This window comes from Takifugu rubripes, chromosome 16 (genome assembly GCF_901000725.2).
Source record: "Takifugu rubripes chromosome 16, fTakRub1.2, whole genome shotgun sequence".
Taxonomy (NCBI): domain Eukaryota; kingdom Metazoa; phylum Chordata; class Actinopteri; order Tetraodontiformes; family Tetraodontidae; genus Takifugu; species Takifugu rubripes.
The window spans coordinates 5,692,844-5,710,419 of record NC_042300.1 but is presented as its reverse complement, the minus strand read 5'-3'; the positions used below and the strand labels follow the sequence as shown (position 1 = coordinate 5,710,419).

Genomic DNA, 17,576 nt, shown 5'->3' with positions numbered 1-17,576 from the left:
TAATTTATAATAGCGGTCAGATAACACGGTAACAGCCCGCTCATCAGCCCTGGTATTTATCTGAAACCTTTTGGGGAGGATGACATGTGAATTCACATCACGCTGCCGGCACAGGGATGCTGCTGGCGGTTCTCATGTTCATTAAGTCCATGTGAGCTCATCGGGGAGTAAGAAACGGTCGGCTATCATCATCTAACCCACTTACATGCTGCAATCCAATTATTCTGATATTCTTAAACCACGTCTTGTGGGCCCACATTTAAAGTCCACATCAACTTACAGGGCTGTGACTACAGTTTTGTAGACGGGTATGTTTAGCCTCTCATTAATAAATAAAATGCATGCGACATAAAGGATGAAGTATCTACATCTTTAACCTTCGCTTCATTGAGTGTGTGTGTGTGCAGCCACTGTCAGCACTACACCAGAGGACAGGATTACCAGGCAACCAGCAAATACGTGAAACCCGGCGGCCTCTGTCACCGGGGATGCCATTAGCTCCATTTCATGGTAAATAAGAAAATAATTCTCAATATTTGTTGGGTTTAACTCTCCAACACTAATGAATTATAAAGGATTCTGTCTGGCTTCTGATTAATAACAGCATAATGGTTCTGAAAGAGCACAGAGGGCGGATTTGACACTGGTGGACAGCGATTTGCTCGGGGAAAATCCTGCTGCAGTGGCATATAATGTGGCTACGGGGTACACAGTCGCAGAGGTAATGCAATATAGATGGTGTTATAAGGGTCAGGGACGATCATGACAAATCATATTACCATGGTCTCAGCGCATTAAAATGAAAATGGACGTCCCTTTCCGCTGAGCGTGGTAACCCAAGCGGGGTTCAGGAACTGGCTTTACCTCCGATATCAAATCAGTGGCAAAGGTCCACTGAGCAAAAGTGACGAGACCTGGGATATTTTGGGATACTGGCTATTTTTGAATTGCGCTGGGATTTCTCTCATCTAGGTGCAGGTGTCTGATAGCTGATCAACACAGACAGCCAACAAATGAGACTCGTTCTGGAGACGCAGAAGAAACCACCATCGGCAGCTGTTTATTCCGTGACAACATCGTGCGTCATTTTAGTAAGATGAGCAAAAAGGGAAAATGTAATTTTACAAAGTGAATTATGGGGAAATAACAATGAATGTCTCTGAATAGCAGATGTGATTACTTGAATATTATCTACCTTCTTCAGACCCAAACGGTAGGTTCTGAACACACTTGTCATACCATAGTGGCTTTAAATATTACAGCCTTTTCCATCCAGTTAAACGTCAAAATAATCAGCCTTCCATAATCAATGGATGTGACTGACACAAGAGAGAAGAAAAAGTTGGCTACTTAGTGCAGACCCCAACACACACCAGGCAGGGCGCCAGTCCCAGCTTTGCCAACAAATATCTGCTTAAACGGTGACTCTGCACACTGGGTATTCAATTTGTTCCGTAAGCCAGGGATGAAAAAGCAATTATTCACAGGCCCCTCTTTTCACGATCTGTTTCTTTAAGATACCCCACCTCCACTAACAAATAAATTCAGATTAGTTCTGTGTGTGTGGAGCCGCTCATAGAGGCAGCCAATTTTGAACTGTGGCTCAAGCCAACTAAAACTACTGTCAATCACTTTGAAAGACAGAGTCAGGTTCACTCCAACACAATATATAAATATACGTCCCTATTGTGTCCAGGGACATTAATAAATGACACGAGATAATGGCTGTAGTTAGATGTCATTTCAGAGCAGGGAGCCAGATGTAAATGTGTGTCAGACCACCTCCTTTTACAATAATTACACTCCAGACCAGTGAAGCCATGTCAAGGGAGCTTACCGCGCTAGTGCTCCAATTTACACTATTAGGTGGAAGTCTAGCGTGACTGAGTAAAACAGTGCTACTTCATATGCTCGCCATTCTCTGAGCACATCCAAACCCAAGCTGAGCATCATGTGAGCCTGGGATGCTTTGGTCTTACAGCGGTTTGACAGAAACACCTACGGACTGAGAAGTGTCCAACTGGTGCGATGCTGTAATTGGCCTGCTCACAGGCTGGGAAACCAAACTGATGCTTGAATGGCGAAGGGACAGTTAAAGTAGCATCAGCTTAGCTGTGCTAGAGGTTCAAGTCTGGTTGCCCACGACTGGTTTTCTTATCCAGCCTACCTTCAGTCGACTTCTGTAGAATACTTTCAATACATCTGCAGTCTATTAGGCCTCATTTAAATAATGAAAGCCTTATAATTATTCAGAAGCTAATTCGAGGATGGAGGGCAACAGGGTGGCTTAATGCCAAATCAGAAGGGTGTCTGAGATTAGCAGCACACGGTGGATGTGATAGGACGTGTCATGACGAAAATGAGATCAGTCAAGCTACTTCTTCTGACTCAGAAACCCCGCAATGAAGAGTTACCCTACAAATGGGCAGGGGGTAATGTCGGTATGACCATCAAAACCATTTTCAGGTCATTCAGGCACATTTGGAGTGTCGAAATGTATAAAAGCAATTTTGCTTTTAAAGAAGGGCACTTCACCCACACAGGCAATGACATTTAAACAAGTGCATCAATGGACTGAGATTACAGCAAAAGCCCTTTGGTGGTGATGTGTTTAGATCAGGTGATCCTTCCTATAGTCAGGCTTCAGTTTTTCTTTTATTGTTGGTAAAATAAATGGCTTTTGTATTGGTTGAACCAGTGGTTCCCAAACTGGGGGCGCAGTGCAACTGCAGGGGGAGCGCCAGAGCATTTCCTACTATACACTCCAGTCCAGCTGGTGGCGGTAATGCGCCCGCACCGGCAGATCTGGCTTTCATTTCAGTTTGAAATTTGTTGGTGTTGCACTGTTCCTAAATTAAAATGTTAAAATATGAAGGTAAATTTACTTGTCTGAATGCTGGATGAATACTAGAATTCAATTTCAGAAACAAATATTAATTTTAACCGAGATGCCAAATTCCGGTTAAAACTGTGTTTGATTCATTCCAGTGTTCTGGATCAAATCCAAACGGAAAAGGTGAATTCAGTTTAAATTCCTCAATGCTGTTCAACATTGATGAGAGTAGGGAACTCAGTGAGGAAGAAGAGTCCCAGTTAAAGCTCTTCATCAGGATGGAGGCTCTCTGCTGCTATGATGTGAGCTCTGTATATAATATTTTTAAATTGAGTTGAAAGTTTGTTAGTATTGCTATTTTTCAGCATAACAAACAATTAAAAAAACTGTAAAATTGAAATGTGAAGTGATATGTACATATTTTAGAAAGAAAACATCTTTATGTATTATTTCATTTATTCAAAACAAAGGAGGTGCGATTGATTTTGAGTGGGTGGGGAAAAAAAGTTTGGGAACCACTGGGTTGAACAACCCTTTAGTTCCATTACCATGATACTTGCTATGATGCACATAATCCAGATTTTGTATTAAACACACAATGGCCAATTCAATGTTTGCCTGACTGTAAGACACTTCTACAGTGCATGTATGCTGAACTGATAAGCCGGCATTATCAGCATTCAAACCAAGAACAGATACAGAGTAACTGAGAATAATAAGGGATTAATAAAATGTCTTACCGATAAACGCTGGTGATCAATGACTACTGGAGGACAAGGGAGGGCTGGTTGTGGCTCTCCTACCCCCTCAGCAGATTCCCCTCGCTCCTCTATCCGGTTGTTCTTGCATTCCCTGTCTTGGGAACAGCCTAAAAATATTCAGAAGCAAACCAGAAATTGAATTAAAATATCATGATGTCCTGAAAAAACAAACATCTACCCATCTTGGCAAATGCAATATTATGATTTGAAGCTTGCAGCAGTCGGTCAGGGCGCAGTACTGGATATATACAGGACGTATCCCCTTCTCTTTCAATTCATGACGGTGTAAAAACACTTCATAGAAAATGTGAAGGCTCAGCTTGTAATTCATATGGAGATGGAATAAACAGCCTGCTATTTCCACATGCCAGAATCCTCATCATATTATGATGTCTTCTTTTCAGCTAGCCTTTCCTGCTACAAGCCAAACTACATACATATAACCAAAAGATACACTTACAGGCTTGGACCCTGACTCAAATACAGATTGGGACGACATCACTAAGTGGCTGGATTTTTATACCTTCTTTGTCTTGACCTTCCTCAATATTTTCCGTTGTCTCAATCATATCCTGGGGGAGGTGCTCCTGAGTCGCTTCCCTCTTGTTTGTAGCATTGTGCTCGTCCAGTTCTGGAGTGTTTTTGGAGCCCTCACTGTGTGAAGTACTTTTGACAGCTTCGCTGCTCCCCTTGAGGGTCTGTGAGTCCATGCTGTCCATAGACTCACTTCCATTCACACAGTCCATTTGTGACACCAGGAAACTGTCTGTGTGCTTTGTCTGGGCCTCGGACAGTTCAATTAAAGACTGTGGGTACACCTGTTTCTCCTGGTTATCTCCTTTTACCTCGGCTTGGGAATCGTCATCTAAGCAGTGAAGCTGTCTGGGTGTCTCGCTGTCCTCGCACTCTTTGGGTACAGACTCCTCCTTAGATGCTAGTTCTTGTAGCTGCTCATCAGCATTTAGGGTCTGAGCCTCAGCTGCATCTGGGGGCTCGTTGGAGCTCTCCTCCTCTGTGGAGGGTAAATGACCATTTGTCTGGGGGCCGCTGGTATCGCAGGAAGATTCCTCGTCCTGTGTCAAACATGAGTCACTGGGCCCTGTCACTTCCACTTCGGCCTCAGGCTCCTCCTCCTCCCCTGTTCCTTTCTTGTAGCTTTTTTTCTTCCGGATGATGCCACGCCCCCAAGACGGCCGCCGGCGATTTTTTTTTTTAATATGATCTATGAAAAACAGAAATGCGACAAGGAACAGAAAAAACATTAAACACTGGCTTTTAAAACACTGAAGCGAAATGAAACCAAAAACCTGTTTTAAGAATGTAATAAAAAAGTGAAGACAAGCAAGCAATATGCCCGATGTAGTTAAAATTTACTTCTTTTTGTGATCTTCTCAGCGGAGCTATAATAATATATTCAGTGAATTTTATGTTACGGTACATCTTTCTCAGAAAATGAAGTACCGTAGTCATTTTCCTGCCTTGTCCTCGTCATTAAAGGTGGTTTATTGTGACTGTCAGCCTTTATTGTCATTTATCTTGACAATTAATGGAGTAATCATTCAGACCATAAAGACGACAACACACAATATCCAAAAAACCCCACATGGACTCTTCCCTACGTTGCTCTAAGAAGGTCGGTAATAAAGATGTTGAGTTTTCTCTTTTATTGTATTCCACTGTGACCGCATCAGCTCTAAATTACATTTCAATTGTCGTTTGGGTGAACGTGGAGACGATATCTTATTACATTTTTCCAGAAAAAAGGAAGTATTTGTTAAAACCTTAATAAATGGAATGTATTTAAGGGTATGGCAAATATCTGACCCCCATCACAACTGCTCGCATCCAGCACAATGATTACATTGCAGTTTTTCCCATTTCTGGAATGAAGTGCTGCCTGCCGAATTTCACCACACACCAAATAAAGTGTAAAGAGTTACATGACGCATGGATGGATATATTTCAAAAAACACAAGCCCGGAGACTGGAAAATAGCAGCACAGCCTAAGAAAATGATTCAAATACCCAGGAAATGCTGTATTTCCGAATCTTAAAGGCAGTGCCTGCATTTGCTGGGTTTCTGCAGGAAGGCTGAGATTTCTTGGGCGTGAACGCATATAGGAAAGATGCTCTCTGTCGTCATTTGTCTCCTCTGGACAGAAGGCTCAAATATAAAAAAGTATCAGTGAGTCAGCCATACCAGAGACTGTTGAAAGCTTTTGAAATTGATTTCCTGCTCTGAGCTTTACTTGCATTTGCTTTCCTTTCTCGTACACAACAAAGTAAAGACAAACTTCAGCAGAGTCAGATTTTTCTAACCGCACAGCAGCAGACACAAACGGTTCATATCTCGGGGAACAGGATCTCAAAGGGGTCAGCTATCACTATCCAAGCTATGAAGCATCCTCCTAAGGGAAGAGAAGGTGAGACAGAATGGCAGCAAATGACTTATAGTCATAGTCAGCTTTTAAATAATGCATGAAAAGTGCTGGAGCATGAACAGCCTACTGTGGAGGGAAGCTGTGCCAATGGGAGGAAGGAGGAATAGAAACAGAGCACTTTGTATTAATTAAAAGTTCCAAACCCATGCAAAATGCAGGCTTTGGAAGGAACGTTTTAACTTGACATCAAGCACACGTGTCATAAGTGCCGAGTGTCTGAGAGCCAGCGAGGGAGAATGTCTGTAGATGTATTTTTTATAATTACAGCGCTTTGAGGGGCAAAATCAAATAGCTTAAAAGGAGAAATTGTCCTGTAAAATCTGAAGATGTTGAATAAAACCTCTAGATACTCACAGAAGGGTTAAATGGAAGGTGAAAAACACACAATTATACAACCATGACAAAAGTGTTTTAAGCCATTGTGAAGTTTGGTGGCTTGCTAGTCGATCGCTAATGTATGAGCAAGCTGCGACTGCTGCCACCTCTTTCCAAATGTCCTGGTTTCGACTAGGACACGTGTAAATGTGTCACAACTGTCCTGTCACACTGCTATTCCATGTTCATTACAAATTTATCCGAACACTGAATCCGCAATGTACCTACCACCATTGCTGGCAGAACACGCACCCTCATTACACCTCAGATGTTAACACAAAACAGAACAATGAGCCTTAATGTGTCCATTCCAGAGTCACAAAGCCTCACAATAATTCTCTAAATGGAGAAGTTGGCATTTCAAAAGCTTGTTCTTCTTTATGTTACAGTACATCTGATGGGTTGCAATTTGCATGTGACCATTTCGTTTATTAACCTGTTATGACACTTCTCACTCCCAATGTGTGAATGAATACCCATAAATATACATCTCACTGCATTAATGCTAATCATTTCACGGTAGGACAAGAGAAGACTTAAAATCAGTGTTGCATCTGAGTGAGCAGGTGCGTTTGCAGGCAAGCGTGAACACACACTGCGGAATTGGGCAGTAAAGGTCAGAAATCAAACCCAGAGCAGGCAGGAGCAGGATGAGAGGGGTGGTGTCGTGCAGTTCTCTGCATCCAAATGCCTGTGGACCACGATCAAAGCAGCATATAGGCTAGAGGTGCAGAAACTCACTTTTTCATGATTTTGAGAGTCTTGGATTTTGAGTTGTGTTATTGTATTAACAGCAAAACTGCTTCTCAAAAGTATTTCCTGTTAAATTAAGGTGTCTTTTACATGTTTTAATTATTTTCTTTTTTCTAAATTAAAAGGAACAGACTAACATATTAAATACCCATTCTAAAAGTCATTTTAATGGCATCGATATATATTTTTAAAGGGGTCTTTTGTGCCTTCCTTGCATTGAAATAATAAAGATACTGGAATTTTTGCATCTGTGTTCACACATAAATGCTTAATCTACATTATTTGGGTGTATATTAAGCGAGTGTGAGCGAGTCTATTCCATTTTATTTTCCCCAGTCTGACTAAACTCATTCCTCTTTGTTCTTTATCTGAATCATCCCACTGAGCTGTAATTAACACAACACAAAGGCTGGATTTCCCTCCCATGACTGCCGAACAAATTGCAATTCAACAGTTGCTGATGACTTAAATTTCCAATCGTTAATTTTAGACTATCTTCAAAAATTTGACATATTGTCAAATCAATAACACATCCTTTCAAAGAGATTACCTAAATTATAGTGATGCATGACTATTTTTTTTTCACTTTTCAGCTATTTTTTTGGCAGATTTTTAAAGTCGTTTTAATTTTTAAATGAATTCAGTTATAAATATATGTTCATATGTTTGTCTTCATTTTAATAGTAAAAGTCATTTCATATTTTCACCTCTTCCTATATGGAAACACAAAAGTAGTGGCAGCAAGAACACTTTATTTTAAAAAAAATTTAACAAACGAGTAACAAAAGATTGCAAAAGAAAAGAGGGAAAAGAAGATGACAGAGAGCCCAGCATTTACTAGGTGATAGAAGGAATGCAGGCATTTTTCTCCTGATGTGGCACTTCACACTGACACTTAATGAAATGTCGGGATCAATAAATGATCCCGATCTTGCTTGGTGTAATGAAGGAAATCCGTCACTTCTCCCTGCTGTCCCTCCCTCTGCACCTTCCCCACACAGATTCAACTCTCCTTGTTATGTCTAACACTAGAATCCAGCCTCAGGAGTGACCCCACCTCAAATGTTTCAAAAGATTATAATCCAATGTAGCTAATTCACACATGTGCACTGCGTGTGTCTCAAAAGCACCCCAACAAAAGGATCCATTTCATGACTTGCACAGTAATATCAACAAAGAGGAAAAAACAGTCTCATAGTGCAAGAAGTGAGGATATAAATCAGTCAGAGCAGCCTTCTCTTTGTCCTTCCCCTCTCTGTTGTTCAGTAAATGGCCGATGGGATGGCATTTCTTACAATGTTCTCTTCGTAGATGACAGATATGGCCTAATGCACCAGCAGCTTCGAGTACTGTTCAAGATGTCAAGCTACACAAACACAGTATGAAAGCCTTGCGGGAGAAAAGTCTGTCGCCCGCAGCATAAACATGCACGGAGACCATCTTGGTGGCACAAACGACGCGCGCCGGTTCATTTAGTTCAGCAGTCTTTCTGGAAGACGGCATGAAAGCGGACGGTTTGAAATGTTCCGGCTGATTTTGACAGAAGAAAAAAAAAAATTAAATACTGCTTTTCCAAATACTACAAGTTTTTCCTCAAACTATATACAGTTTACTTTGCTGTTCAAATGCTTGCTGCCCCCCCCCCCCCCCCCCCAAAATATCACTTTGAACATAGCGGTAGGGCTTTTGAGGGATTTTCTGCAGCAGGAAAACTTCATAATTCTATTCCTCCCACACTTATCTTAATTATGTTTCAAAACTTTTTTCATAACTTTAAACCTATTTTTCATGGTGTAATAAAGAGCGGAGATTTGAGAATAATTTCTTCAAGCGTGCAAGCCCCACATTAAGTTAGGAAATCCAAATTTTATTAAAACTAAATTTTAACAACCAGATTCTGCATATATTACCATACATCACATGCTAGAGTGGAAGGAGCGGACTTCATATACATTTCTACAAAGACCCCAAGTTGCTGCTGCGGGAGAATACAGCCATGTTAATTTTGATGGTGCCATTATAGTTCAAAAACAAAATCTTTAAAGAGGCTTACAGTTTTGATCATACAGAGGTTTAGGCAGTACTCTCTGCTCGCCAACATCATAAACCATGTATTTGTGGTCTTTCCAGTCTATCAAGTATGCCACAAAGTCCAAAAGACAATTTAGAACACACCATAAGAAAAATCTATAAAACATTTTAACGAATCACCCACCAACACATCATAACAGAGCAAAGTGTTCCAGTCAATTACAACATATCAGAATCAAACAAAGAAAAGGAAAGCAGCCCATTAGGCTGCGTGGTGTTTACGAGTTTTTGATGTTTGCTGAAATTGAGTAATTGACTGCATTATGGCAAAAAAACAAAGGATAAAAGCCAGAGGGGCCTTGTATAACTTAGCAACTGTAGTAGATAATGAGATGTTGATCTGTTATTTAGTGTGGGAAGAAGACTGGAAAAGAGAGTTTTCCCTGTCCTGAAAGAGTATCGGCACTGTGTGAAATTTTCCTCAGGAAAAACCCCATAAACCTTAGAAAAGTGTCATAATGAATGTGTCACTTGAGGTCAAACTATAATGAAGCACTGGTAGTAATAAAGATTGAGGAAAGGCTATACAACTTTAAAAACAGACATGCAGTGGAGTCTGGGGTAAAACACTTTTCTTCTCCCTCTCTTTCAACTTTCTAACACCCACAGGCTGCACAGCTTGTTGTCACAAAACACACTCAATCATTCCGATGCAACTCCTCACTGTCATTTGTTGCAGGCAGAATAGTAAGCTATTTTGAAGCATGTGCCATCTTTCTTCATCTAAATCACAATGAGAAAACCCTTGTGAAGAAAATCATCAGCCAAAATTCACCCACAGTAGCAACTGTTTGCAGAAATCTGTATACAGTGGATGAATGTTCGGTGACACTAATACTGATCTCGGCTCATCTGAGCCCAGAAACAATAAACGGAAGCAAGAGAAATCATAGATGATTCATTTCACGCTTGGTGCAACAATGATCCGAGAGGCATCTGTGCCCAGAAAATGGCAGCTTAAGCTCAGCACTTATTTGCTTGCTTATTTACTTATTTGCCTGCTTTGCATGGATTTTATTAGTGGACGCTTTGGGCTTTGAAAATGCGCTAGTCAATATTGCTTTCTCCCGCTATTCAATAAGAAGCTTCAGGAAACTCCTTGTCCACTTTAAATTCTTAATAATAATTCTGGGGCTTTGCTATCAAAGGAGACATTTTGTGTTTAAGTACACAACTTGTTTGTGGTGATTGACCATGTATTGCATCCGTTGCACAGAATTCAACCTGTATTAGATAAAACCAGAGGTGAGGCCTGTATTGACAATTAATTTCATGAATGTTGCAATTAAAACAAGAAAATAGCAACCAGCAAACCTTTGAACATAAGGAGGTGCTACATAATAAAGGTAGTATCACCCTTCACCTCAATGTGACAATCACAATGTCTGTTAAGTAATGTGACACTTGTCCTTTCCTTCTCGGTAAAACGTTCCAGCCATCCACTTGAAAGCAATAATTATTTCCGCCTGATGTACAAGGCAGTTTTGGTATTTACTATGACATTAAATGTCTCAAGGTCAGCAATGACAACAAGGGATGTATACCTTCATGTGCGATACAACAGAATAGATAGAGTGGGAAAATGAATGCAGCGTGGTTGATACTGCCTTGGACACCTTGAAGGACGCGTTGTGCGTGGTGAAGCTGCACCATTATTAGGATTTTTCCACTTACGGTTCAACAATCTTGTCAAGTTGTAATGGAAAACACTGAGTGAACCTAAATGACAGGTCAAAAAAGTTAAGCCAAACAGTTGTCTCTTTGTGTCTGTATTTGTAGAAACCATACAAGCGCAAGGCTCAATTATAAATGAACGCAAGACACTCTGCATGAACTAGATCACTGACGTGATGAACTGTGCATGAACCTGGGGGCTGTGGCCCAGGTAATGTACCTCGGGTTTTCAGCACCTCCTGGGAAAGATTGGCGGAGGAATGGAGGTGGGAAGTAGAGAACACTCATGAGACTGAGGTAGGAAAGGAAACGACAGAGCCATCCATATCAGCTAATGGAAAGTATAACGTCCAGTTTTCTTGTGCATTAGCAGTAGAAAGGTGTCCCCCATCCGGACAGAGACTGCAGCTTCCCTCGCAAACCAGATATCAATAACTGGGCTTTTAAGGTGCCATATTTTACCACCTGCTTTAGAAATGTCCTTAGCCATCCTGGATGTGTCCATATAGGTTTTTTCATGGTTTTAAATTGCACAACTCACCCCTGCCACTACCCTCAATACTGTATCAGAGCCAGGTCTCCTCTCTAGGTCAACAGGAAATATAAGGAAGGAGACGTAGAGGTGGTGTAGATAAAGACCCTGTAGAATTGCAGATACCAAAAAATAGTAAGATAGACCAGCCCTGCAGGTATTATCTAGGATTCCTTTACCCTCTATGACTTCTTCTGACTTTCTAGAGGTTAAAGTGAATGTTACAAAACCCCACAATAAGTGAATGGGTGAAAGTCCTTAGACTTTTTTTCCCCAAAAAATAATAAGCACTCTCCGAGAGCTGTTTCTTACCTTCAAACGCGACTAACCCCATAATCAATTAGCCTAATAGCTGCCTTGCTGGGGTGCTCCAGGTGAGAACTGGCTGCCGATGTCACAAATTAATCAACTGCGTTAGCCTAATTAATTAAGCCTCTGGTGGAAGCTGATAACGACTCTCAGAAGAGCATCTAAATTTGTGGTCCGGAGCTGTGACATTTGGCTTTATAGATAACAACTCGTGCGAAAAGAAGCATATGCTGCGCTGATGCTGGCTGTCACCCTTAAATGGCAGCGGATTAAACAAATATTCAAAAAGCTTATTAAAATTACACTCTTTTTCTTCTGTGCTTTTGTTTCACAATGTTATCGGCGTGTGAGTGAACCGTTTTCTTTACTGAAGCAGGATGGGATCAATTCATTTTGAAATTTAGGATATATTAAGTGGAGCTCTGGAGTGAGTCTATTTGCCGACCCACTAGCCAAAAATAACCCTTAGATAGCTCCATTAGTTCATCCTAGAGTGAATTATTCAAGGCGATAAATGAATATATCTGAATATTACATGTTCATTAAAATATTACTTCTAAATTAGGGGTACATGATAAACTGCCTTGTGTGGGTGAAACTTAAATATGCCTGAAGTCACCAGTCAGCAGTGTTTATAGTGGCCAGCAAAGGTTTCCTGATAACCCCATACATTTTCCCAAACAGCATCCATTTCATTCAGGAGAGATAAGCACCACCTTGTGTTGGTTAAATGTACAACAACCTTTGCTACAAGGAGCAGGGTTCACATCTGTCGGTCCTGTCTGGATTCTCAGCATCTGCTAAAGATGGTGCTTTCTTTTTTTTTCCTCCCCCCAACCCTTGATGTTTCTGGAAGCTACAGGGCATTTTTGCCGATTACATTCAAAACCAGCTTACCTCAGATTCATTCAGGTAACAGCCTCATTAGTCTACCCCCTGCCCATACTTGGCCCAACTATCACCCTTAGGCACCTGCCATTTGCCACAGGTGGGCATGTAATTGCTCTGTGGCGTGGTCATGTTCTGAATGGTTAGGAGAGAACAGCCTCTCTAATGAGGCTGCTCAGTGTGTTGCTTCTGCACTGCTGAGAACTGCATGTGTATGTCTGAACAGACAGCTGTGCGGCCTAGTGTACATTGGTATGCTGTTGTCACACACACAACTGTCTGCTGCGTCAGAGGCCGAAAAAAAGGGAGGAATGACCGTTAGCTCGAACCCATGATAATAAGATAAGAAATGTTTTTGCCTTTGTTTGAGTAGGAAGCTCAACTACACAAGTTCAGTAAGTTTGAATACTCACTTGTGGTGTACTGCCTGTGAAGGACCTCCCCTTGGGTCTTGATCCTGATCTGCTCCTCTCCTGGAGTTTGGGGCTTTTTGGGTGCCACTGTAGTCAATGCTGGCGTTAGTTGTACCGGGGTTTGGATATCTGCAATGATCATAGAGTCAGTGTTATTAAAAAAGACAATGTCCTATTATAGGTGGACTCCCATGATAATGGTACTGCCAGACATTTCATTTTGATGTGGAAATTGCAGGTGAAATAGCCACAGCAGGAACCAAGAAAGATAAGGTAGTAATCATTTTATGGATGCATTACCCAACACCCTCCAGGTTTTCTGTGGCTACACGTTGAGTTGGAATAACTGACGACAGACTACGAAAATGTTCATCTTTTAATAGATCTAGTGTAATGCAAAAAAGGTGGCCTGGGGATTTAAAATGAAGAAAGGGAATAGCTACATATATGTCACATGATCACATGTAATCACCCTATATACATTCACATTTAAACTTCGAGCGTGTTGTGAATAAAAACTAGACAAACTGTGACTTTCACCCTTTAAAAATGAGGCATTTCCATATGTGACAAGTGATATTTAGGTTTTAGGCCAAATTCATTGTAGTGCTTCTCATCTGTCCATGAGCAAGAAAAATCCCTGCAGATGCACTGGAGGGTTTAAATAATACTGCACTAAGCTAATTGATAGTTTTATAGGAGAACCTTGACTGCAGGATAAAATATTTACACTTCTGTATTCCTCCTCTTAGGCAGTTGACTTCTGCTTCTGCAATATTCATTTGGCATCCAGTGCTTTTAGTTGCTAAAAGAAGAACTACTATGAAAAAGTAAAAGGAACTTCTGAAAACTGCTTCTTCTTTGACTACTGCATGAGTCAGCTTGGTACTTAATTCAGAAGTCAGTGGGTCCTCAAGGTACAAGGCTGTGCATATTGTAGATAAGTACTTGTTGCTTTCGTAGGATTTGTTTTTTTCTTTAAACAAACCTAGAAAAGGTAAAATGAATCAATGAATAACAGAAAAAAATAATATTCATTACATGTCATATTGCAGCTTTAAAAGAAGTGAAACGTCCATAGAGAAATTCAGCTTTTAGGTGGTCAAACTTTTGAAAACTAATGTTTCTTACTGGCACCAGCAGGAGATCATTTTAAACCACAGTGAAGCCAAGAATGCTAACGGAGGTATGTCCTATCAAGCTCTACTGGAAATCATGTTATTTACCATGAATATCATGTTTCCAGAGCATTCTTGTCATGGCTACAATCATCCATAACCTCTACTTTGTTGGCGAAAGGTTGCAACAGAATCCTCAGAAGTGTCTGTGTTCAATATCAGTGCTCAAATTAGTCAGCCTCTATAAAAAGTTAGGTGTATGGTTTAACTGTGTACAACTGTAATTTAGACTTGAACTAGATCCCCTTCGCAGTGCTTGGGGCTGTTTGGTGAGTGTACAGATGCAGAGTGCTGGACAGATATTAGTACAGAAAGTACTGTCTGGAACACTGCAGCCTCAGGCAGCGCTTCTTCTGTTCCGTCATCCACATTAAAAACTGTCTATTCCATCAAGCAATAGCTTGAAAAACAGAATTTCCCCCTAGAACCGTGTTATTCACTGCGGTTAAAATCAATAAAAAAAACAACTTTAAAAACCAAATAAAGATCCATACAGTCAGAATGGACGAGGCAGTTTTATTTTTCTGCTTAAGAAGTAATATACCCCTATGAATTAATACATGTTCTAATTAAGAACATGTTTGATCCTGCACAGGCTTATTAAGAGGATGGGGAAAACCTTCTTTCATTGGATTTCCTTACCTCTCTTCTTGCGCGCCTCCTTGATTTCTTCGCACATGCGGTCAAACTCGGGGTCCAGCTCGGCAGCAAAGATAGCATGGGCTGTGTCCTTTAGACTACAGGCTCGGTGTCTGATGACTTTGTCTGCAACACCACAGAAAGAATAGTGTGTCACAAGCCACAACACCTGCTTTCTGCCTGCATGATTGTAACTGTACTCTTTGCCACAGTAGAGGTGTATTAATTGACAGTCGGTGCTGTGGAAGGGGAGTTCCCTGTGTCCATGAGAACAGGGACTGGAGCACTTTCTCACAGTTTGGGCACAATGATAGCTAGTATTTGGTGAGAAAGTAAGATGTGAGGGATTACCGCTTCACAGGATCCCCACTTCTCCCAATTAATACACATTGGATACACGTCTCCATGCAATATCAAACATTGTTTTAATGTAGTTCTACACCTCCACGACTTACATTCCTTTTTCCCCTTCACTGTACCACTGCATCATTATATCCTCTCTTTTCCCTGCAACCATAGAGGGGAAAATAAAAAAAAGCTGAGCTGAAGAGGCAGGCTGAAAGCATAGCCACTGTAAACAGGCACTCTCTCATTATGGCAGCCAGGGGGAGAGCGGTTCAGGCAGAGAGTGGTAGAGGGTCACAATCTGCCAGCTTCCTCCGTCTAATTAGAGGATTGCTGGCCTAATTGCAATAGAGGCAATTTGTGCCTGTGCGTGACTTTGTGTGTAATCATGCACTGTTTTATTGACAGAGTATGTTTGCATGAATGTACATTAAAAGGGCAAAAATGTATGTTGGTAAAATGGTGTGAAAGGCTGGTAAGGATGACAGACGTTCATCAGCACCCTTACAAAACTTGCCTAACATCCCAATTTACAAGCAGCAGGAACGTGGCAACAAACTGACACGTTCACAGAACGCTGTTAATTGCTTTTCTAGAACAAGGATTGTCTATGGCACTCATATTCAAACGTAAAACGATATGTGATATAAATAAAGTTGATTAAAACAAGCTTATGGGAAAGCGGTCAAAGTAAAAAAAACAAACCAACATATAAACGTAGTATGAAGGACACAGAAACAGACCACAGGGAGATAATGAGGTTGTTTCCCAGGACTTTGTGAAGTACAGCAGAACTTTGCCAGCGGTGTAATTGGGCAAGCCTTCAACTGTATTCCCTTGACCAAACACCGCTAAGCAGACAAGAAGCTATTGTTATTCTTCTTTACTAAACAATCTAATTGCATTTTCTCCTGTACTGTACCATTTGCTGTCCTTACACCTTCACCTGGAAAGACAGGCATGACTTATTCATTTGGGGTGGTAGACTACAGCTCCCATTAGTTTAGACACCCAACTCTTGTGAGTTAATGGTGCAGTTTTAAAAAATTAAAATGACTGGATAACCAATTTCAACAACCTATTTACTGTTTTTACCATAAGTTTTAAAAAGGATTTAAAATGAGCATGAAAAATGTGTGTTTTTCAGTGCACAATTCAGAAAGGAAAGAAAACAAATAGTTTGGTAGTAATCAAGACTATACATATGCAAGTTTGTGTATTTACATTAAAATAGTTTTCCTCCTCACCTCCAGGATCCTTGTCAGGATTGTATTCCAATGCATTATTGCAAATTAGGTCAATATCCACGAGGAAGTCTTTTGCAGTTAGGTACTGGTGGGTATCAATCTTTGTCATGGCGGTTGAAAGGTCCATAGGTTGCCGAATGACTTCCAGGTAGTCTGACACCTGAAATGTGCATTGAAATAAAGTCAACTGCCAGCACATCTTGGAGTTTTGTGTGGTTAATTCTTTTTACCTCCTCAATATCAACTGGTTTGCTAAAGATGTTAAAACGCTTGTCAGTAGCCAGGCGCTTGGTTACATCCCTGAGAAAGAGCCTGAGCTCTCGCAGTATGTTCTCCTCCTGTTCAGCTAGGCGGCGCTGTTCCTCTGCTGATAGCACTCTGGACCCTGAATCTTCAGCCACTGGCAGTATTTCTCTACACCTCTCTTTAGGGATATCAGCAACAAAAGCCAGAAACAAAGACACAAGTGCAATTATGGTAACAATCCTGACACAATGTTTCAACAGGAAACACATTAAAGAGGAAGCAAATGAAATAAAATTATTTTGTGCATTCATCTCCAGCAGCATGTTACTACACAAAGCATATGGATCACATTACAAATGTGATGTATAGATAAAATGGTTAAAAGTGATGCTTTTACACTTCTCTCTCTCTGAACATCAGTTCAGATATGCTTGTGTGGGGAAAAACAGGCCTTGGGATTCCTGCAGCTGATGAAAACAATACAGCTACATTCCTTCCCACACGGCGGACTTGAAATACAGTATGAAACAGCCTCTGGCCACTGACACAGTGATGAAGCGAGGAAGGCGAACAGATATCTTCCCTCTCCCTCCCGAGACACAAGTCCTTGCCCAAGGCATTTGCTGATATCATTAGGAGAGTTCCCCAGAACCTAGGCCCACTTCACTGAACGAGCAAAAACAACAAAAAAAGATTCTAAGTTGGAATAATAGTGCCTGGGCCCTCTCATAATTAGTCTCCTTGCTCTTCTGACCAGCCCCCTGCTGGATGTCAGACTGCTGTCTTAGGACCCCTGAAGGGAACCAGGCAGTTAAAGCAGGAGACCCCTACCTTACATCAGTGAGGAAAGT

General features: G+C 41.0%; 1 protein-coding gene across 2 annotated transcripts in view; it reads right to left on the bottom strand.

The window, feature by feature from the left end:
* Positions 1–17,576, bottom strand: part of atad2b (ATPase family AAA domain containing 2B) — a 37,195-nt gene that overhangs the window by 7,490 nt on the left and 12,129 nt on the right. For both annotated transcript variants that reach the window (XM_011611909.2, XM_029849957.1), the window contains exons 21-26: positions 16,710–16,903; positions 16,480–16,639; positions 14,891–15,013; positions 13,071–13,199; positions 4,118–4,816; positions 3,574–3,701 (exon numbers count right to left, since the gene is read on the bottom strand). In XM_011611909.2, the coding sequence (XP_011610211.1) occupies positions 3,574–3,701; positions 4,118–4,816; positions 13,071–13,199; positions 14,891–15,013; positions 16,480–16,639; positions 16,710–16,903 (1,433 nt within the window). The remainder of the gene's footprint in view (positions 1–3,573; positions 3,702–4,117; positions 4,817–13,070; positions 13,200–14,890; positions 15,014–16,479; positions 16,640–16,709; positions 16,904–17,576) is intronic.